General features: G+C 42.6%; 1 protein-coding gene across 1 annotated transcript; it reads left to right on the top strand.

Moving 5' to 3' along the window:
• Positions 1–5,767: 5,767 nt before the first annotated feature.
• On the top strand, positions 5,768–6,730 carry LOC142004817 (olfactory receptor 6F1-like). The gene has a single exon (XM_074982505.1). It carries the CDS (start codon positions 5,768–5,770, stop codon positions 6,728–6,730), a length of 963 nt encoding a protein of 320 aa, XP_074838606.1.
• Positions 6,731–7,112: the final 382 nt, after the last annotated feature.

The raw sequence follows: 7,112 nt of genomic DNA, 5'->3' as shown, positions 1-7,112 counted from the left end.
ACCTCAAGAGGTCGCCTAGTCTAGCCCCTGGCCTAAATCAGGATCCAAGGTTCTAACTCACGACCACTAGTTTAGCAGACCAATGCTCTAAAAACCAAGCTGCTCTATGGGCCCCATTCATGTTCCTGAACAGCTTGGCATGGGGCCAGAGCCATTGAATTGCTTGTTACACCTCTCATTGGCACTGGTTTTTATCTGCAGAAAAGCAGGTATTTTGGCACAGGTGGGCCATGGGGTTTTTATAGCAGGGAATGGGGCTTAGAAAGAAAAAGGCCAAGCAAACCAATCCCAGATGCCCTTTTCGGTCACTTCTGCCACCCCAGGACAGGAGAGTGGAATTTGCTTGTGATCACAAGGGGTCAGCAGTGGATAGTATAACTCTCTCTGGTCACTGACTCAGCCTCTTGCCTGCCAGAGTTTGGCCTCTCAAGGCACCTGTGATGTTCCTGAACTAATTTCCAGCAGAACAGGGCAGTTGCATGGCCAGTCTCTTCAAATGGGGTTTCTCTAATGACCTGTAACATAGATGTGGTCATCTTCAAACTCTTGCCGCATGGCCATGAAAAGTGCCTGCTGCCTGACGTCAGTGGTGGCTTGCTGACCCACCACCGGGCTGAAGAGAATGATAACAAATGACTGAGGGGTTCTGCACAGACTCTGAGGATGGGGCTATTGGAAAATTAATACAGGAAGCAAAGGGGCACCAGAACAAATCTATAGCTGGTAGAGTAAGGGACAATAAAACAAAACCCATAGTTAGATGCAGTCTCTCAGGATGGATAGATAGATATGGTGTATGGGAATAGATCGATAGATAGATAGATAGGCTCCCTGTTGTTTTAACAGAATGCGCTATTTCCTCTAAGGATCTCAGGGATATTTTGTTCTGATCAGACGTCCCCCAGGGTGATGGGGAAGGGAAGGAGGTATATAACACAGTCTCCTTCCTGAAGCCCATTTGAGTTACAGTTCATTAGTCTGGTAGGTGGGGTCAAGGCAGATGGATGGTGATGGAAAGGGATTCTAACTGATGCAGATGTCTGCAGATGTTATCGGTGTTTTTTGGTTTGGGGTAGTCTATTCTATTTATGCTAAAGGCACTTTATGCCACCCCAAAAGTGGAAAGGATCCTTAAAACAGAAGTAATTGAATCTATTTACTCATATTTAAGCTGCCTGTACAGTGGTGTCAAGTGTTTTTAGTCGTTTCACTGCTTTTTCTACTTCCTCCTTCGAAATATCAACCTCAGTCTCTATGATCAGTGGAGATATCTCTTTCAGTTCTTCAGTCAGCCTCTCTGAGACACTCGAGTACAACTGTGCTTTGTATAGACCAGTGTATATCTCGTCCATTGCTGCACAATCTTCTCCCTGTTCATGAGCATTTCTTCATTCTCATCTTTGATCACCATTTGCTTCGATTGCCATTTCCTTTTAATATTCCTAATAATCTTATACACCTCCCTGGTCTTACATTTGCTGTAATACCTCTCTATATTTTCACATTGCTCCTCTAATCATTTCTCCTTAACCTTTCTGGCTGCTTTCCTTACCTCTTTGCATTTCACCCTGTATTGCTGTTCCACCATCTCAGAAACATCTCTTCTAATCTTCAGTGCTCTCTTCTCTTCAACCAACCTCAGTGCCTCCTGTGTAATCCGCTTCTTATTGATCTTCTCTTCTTCCGGAACAGTCTGCTCAATTGTCTTGTCTATTGCGGTGGCCATTCCTGCATCTCTCTTATCTAGGTCTTTCTCTGTGGTGATATTCTTAATCTTCTCTTTGAGCGCTGCTCTGTACGCATTCCATGTTTCTTCCTCACCTAGGCTTGCTGCATGTCTTCTTTTCTTCAACTGTGTCTTACACTTTCTGAGTTTTATCTTGATGTTTGCAATCACTAGACTGTGGTCTGATTCTATATCCATTCCTTGGAAAGTTCAGCACTGCTGTACTGATGTTATCCATCTCCTTATTAAAATCTTATCTATCATGTTCTTGGACTTCCCGTCATTCAATCACCATGTCCACTTCCTGCAGTCCTTTTGTTGGAATCTCATGTTGCAGATCACCTTCTTGTGCTCTGTAGCAAATTCAAGTAGTTTTTTTATCTCATTCATTTCTTTCTCCATATCCAAACCTTCCCATGACTCTCTCCTAACCTTAGTTATCTGTACCAACCATCGCATTCCAATCTCCTCCGATCACCAACATATTCTTCTTCAGTATCTCCTCCACCATCTTTGTCAAGTCTTTACAGAATAGCCCAATCTCTTCTTCTGAACTGTCCGACATGGGTGTGTACAACTGAATGACTGAGTGAATGGTTTTACTTCAAATCTTGCTACCCTCATTCTTTCACTCACCGGTTTGTATCCTAATATGTTCTTCTAGCTGTTTTGCTAAGAAGGAATCCAACTCCTGCTACATGCTTCATTTAGTTTCCTGATCAAATGACTTTGCAACCCCATATTTCTTGATGTTGTCCAACACATCTCTGCCAGTCCAAGTATATCACATCGGTATTTCTCCATCTCTTTCCAAAGTAGCTCTAATTTTCCAGTTGCCCACAGTGTTCGGACATTCCATGTTCCAATTGATAGCATAACTGTTAGTTGTAGTTTTCTTTCATTAGCCAACTTACTGACTCAACCCCAGTCACTTGATTGGTATTGCGGGCCTTGTTTATACATGCGACGTCTGAGCCGGCATCTTTTATCAGTTAGTCGTACTGTCTTCAGATTTGATTAGTATTGTTGTTTCACAGTCAGTGCATCAACACTCATCTGACCAACCGTCCTCCATCATCTAGACTTGAGACTGGCTTGGAGCTCATAGAGGCTTCATGACAGAGTTATGGCTATACTGTGTCAGGCCAAAGGTCTAGCTCAGGATCCTGTCTTCCAACAAGGCAAAGGCCTGATGTCCCAGACAGAGTGAGCAGAACAGATAATTAGCAAGTGTCAGCAAGTTAAAGGAATGTGGATTGGATAAATGGATGGTAAGATGGATAGAAAGCTGGCTAGAAGATCGGACCCAGCGGGTAGTGATCAACGGCTCAATGTCGGGATGACGGTCAGTTTCTAGTGGAGTGCCCCAAAGTTCAGTTCTGGGTCCTGTTCTGTTCAACATATTTATCAATGACCTGGATGAGGGGTTGGATTGCACCCTCAGCAAGTCTGCAGATGACACTAAGCTAGGGGGTGAGGTAGATACGCTGGAGGGTAGGGACAGGATCCAGAGTGACTTAGACAAATTGGAAGACTGGACTGCAAGAAATCTGATGAGGTTCAATAAGGACAAGTGCAGAGTCCTGCACTTGGGCCAGAAGAATCCCAAGCATTGTTACAGGCTGGGGTCCGACTGGCTCGGTAGTAGTTTTGCAGAAAAGGACCTGGGAGTTGTAGTGAACGAGAAGCTGGACATGAGTCAACAGTGTGCTATTGTCGCCAAGAAAACTAATGGCATATGAGGTTACATCAAGAGGAACGTTGCCAGTAGATCCAGAGAAGTGATTATTCCTCTTTATTCGACTTTGGTGAGGCCGCATCTGGAGTAGTGTGTCCAGTTCTGGGCCCCCAATTATAGGAAGGATGGGGGTACACTGGAGAGGGTCCAGCGGAGGGCAACCAAAATAATTCGGGGGCTGGAGCATATGATTTATGAAGAAAGGTTGAGGGAATTGGGACTGTTTAGTCTGCAGAAGAGAAGACTGAGGGGGGACTTGGTAACATTCTTCAACTTACTGAAGGGAGGCTGCAAAGAGGCTCGTGGGAGGCTGTTCACAGTGGTCACAGATGGCAGAACATAGAACAATGCTCTCAAGTTGTGGTTGGAAAGGTCCAGGTTGTACATTAGGAAACCTTTTTCACTAGGAGGGTGGTGAAACATTGGAATGGTCTACCCAGGGAAGTAGTGGAGTTTCCATCCCTGGAAGTGTTTAAGTCTTGCCTCAACAAAGCCCTGGCAGGGCTGATTGATGGGTTTGGTCCTGCTTAGAGCAGGGGGCTGGACTCAATGTTTTTTTTTTAGGTCTCTTCCAGCTCTATCATTCTATGATTCTATGATCTCTCCCCTGTCATTCATTTCCAGACGCTGACAAAGAGGGTAGGAACACCTTTCTTATCTATCCTGGGTAATGGCTATTGATGAATCTAACCTCTGTGAATTTCTCTAGTTCTCTTTTGAACCCTTTAAAGTCTTATTCTTCACAACCTCCTCTGGCAAAAAGTTCCATGGGCCTTCTATGAGCTGTGTGAAAAAATCTTCCTTTTGTTAGTTTTAAGCCTGAGATGCTTTGACTTCATTTGGTGATCCCTAGTTCTTCTGTTATGGAGACAAGCAAATATTTTTTTTCTTATTGACCTTTTCCATACCAGTTATGATTTTATAGATCTCTAGAATATCCCTGCCTTGGTCTCCTTTTTTCTAAGCTGAAAATTCCCCATCTTTTTAATCTTTCTTCATATGGCTTTTGTTCCAAATCCCTCAAAAAGTTTATTGTCCTTTTCTGAACCTTTTTGCAATGCCAATATATCTATTTTTGAGATGAGGTGACCACATATGTACACAATATTTAAGATGTGACCATACCATGGATATACACAGAGACAATAAGATTATTCTGTCTCTTATTCTCTACCCAGTTTTTAATGATTCCGGGAATTCTGTTTGCCTTTTTTGACAGATGCAGAGCAATGAGCAGATGTTTTCAGAGAACTATCCACAAGGACTCGAGGATCTGTCTCCTGAGTTTTTAAAGCTAAATTAGTCCCCTTCATTTTTATATATAGTTGGGATTATTTGTTTTCAATGCTCATTACTTTGCATTTATCAACATTAAAATTCATCTGCCATTTTGTTGCATGTCAATTTTGTGAGATCTTTTTGAAACTCTTCACAGTCTGCTTTCTTCTTAACTATTTTGAACAGTTTAGTAACATCAGTAAAGTTTGCCACCTCACTGTTTACCCCTTTTCTTAGATCACTTGTAAATAGGCCAAATAGGATTGGTTTTAGTACAGACCCTTGTGGGACACCATTAATTATCTCTCTCCATTCTGAAAACTTGCCATTTATCCTAGCCTTTGTTTTCTGCCTTTTAACCAGTTTGCAGTCCATGAGAGGACTTTCTCTCTTATCTCATAACAGCTTTATGTAAAAGCCTTTGGTGAGGGACCTTATCAGAGGCTTTCTGGAAATTGAAGTACACTATATCAACTGGATCCCACTTCTCCAGATGCTTCTTGACCACATCAAAGAACTCTAGCAGATTGGTGAGGCATGATTTCCCTTTACAGAAGCCATATTGTCTTTTCACCAACAAGCTAGGCAGTGCAGCCCAATATTCTATTAGACTTCTTGGCTACAAGGGTGTGTTGATGATTCATAAAAACAATGAAAAGTCCTATGGCACTTTATCAACCAACATATATTTTGGAGATTATCTTTCATGGGCAAAGACCCACTTTGTCAGATGCACAAAAGCTTATGCTCCAAAAAATCTGTTAGTCTATAAGGTGCCACAGGACTTCTCTTTGTTTCTGTGGATACGGACGAACACAGCTACTCCTCTGATACCTCATGATTCCTCTCCAGATTCTAATCACCTGTAACACCCAAGTGTCTTTCTGCAAAATTACAGCTTAGCCGGTCAGTTCCCAACCTGTAGCAATGTTTAGGATTCTTATATGTTAGTTTGTTAAACCCCACCAGATTTTGTTGGCTTAATCCTCCAACTGATCTATCTCATGTGTTCACAGATGGATGTCATGGCTGGAACAAAACTGAGAAACCAGACCATTGTGCAGGAGTTCATTCTACTGGGCTTTCCTGGTACTTGGTATTTCCAGATGTCCCTCGCCATGTTATTTTCTGTGACATACATCCTAACGATCATAGGGAATATTTGCATCATTGCCTTGGTGAGGACCCACCCTCAGCTCCACACCCCCATGTACTTCTTCCTCTGCAACCTTTCCTTCTTGGAGATCTGGCTCACCACCACATCTGCCCCCAAAGCCATAGGCGTCATGCTGAGCACAAGCCAAACCATCTCCTTCACTGCTTGCCTCATGCAATTGTTTTTCCTCACCTCCTTGGGTGGCACAGAATGCTTCCTCCTGGCCTCAATGGCCTATGACCGCTATCTGGCCATATGCCACCCATTGCACTACAATGTTCTCATGAACAACACCATCACTGCTCAGCTAGCCCTTGTCTCTTGGCTGGGCGGGTTCCTGGCTATCGCTGTGCTGGCAGCTCTAATCTCCAAGTTGTCTTTCTGTGGTTCTAACATCATCAATCATTTCATGTGCCACATGGAGTCCTGGATTGTACTTTCCTGCACAGACACACATGTTATTGAGCTGACAATGTTCATTCTCTCATTCATCGTTGTCATCGTCTCATGCACAATAACTGTGGTCTCCTACATTTGCATTATCTCCACCATTTCAAGAATTCCATCAGCCCAAGCATGGCAAAAGGCCTTTTCCACTTGCTCAGCCCACCTGATTGTGGTGACTCTCTGGTTTGGTTCCTGTATTATTCTTTTTGTCAAGCCTTCTACAACGAGCACCCTGGATTTGAACAAAACTGTCACCATCTTTAGCACAATTATAACTCCGCTATTAAACCCTTTCATTTACACGCTAAGAAACAAGGAAGTAAAGGAAGCCTTGGGAAAAACATTCAGTGGATCCTTCAGTGGTTTTAGAAAAGCCTTGTATTAACAGAAATTGTTGTATAAAGCATCTGCTCATCTGAGTACAATGTAGATGTAAGTTCTATATATTTGAGTCATTTCTGCTTTTAAGTTCTTTAAGTTTTGCCAGTATAACACTTCAGCTTTTTCATGGTAGCTTTGTATTATAGATTTAGCTCTTTTCATATAGATATATTTTTTCATAAGCTTAGTTTTGTAATATCTGCTAGGTCTGTATTAAATATTATAATTTAGAAATGCTAGAGCTACACTACAGCAGAAAATTGACCTGGTGAGGGTCAATATTTTCTGGGGTTTTATTTCATGCATGAAGGAAATGGTGCCCTTGGGGTCAACAGCAACCCTTGCACTCCTTGTGAGAGGTACGGTATAAAGAAGGGTGATAGAAG

Source organism: Carettochelys insculpta, chromosome 32, assembly GCF_033958435.1.
Source record: "Carettochelys insculpta isolate YL-2023 chromosome 32, ASM3395843v1, whole genome shotgun sequence".
NCBI lineage: Eukaryota > Metazoa > Chordata > Testudines > Carettochelyidae > Carettochelys > Carettochelys insculpta.
Note: the sequence above shows the minus strand (reverse complement) of the source record. Positions and strands in the feature narration are given on the sequence as shown.

Excerpts from the sequence above, each read along its gene's own strand:
- LOC142004817 (XM_074982505.1), top strand. The coding sequence starts at position 5,768 with ATGGCTGGAACAAAACTGAGAAACCAGACCATTGTGCAGGAGTTCATT.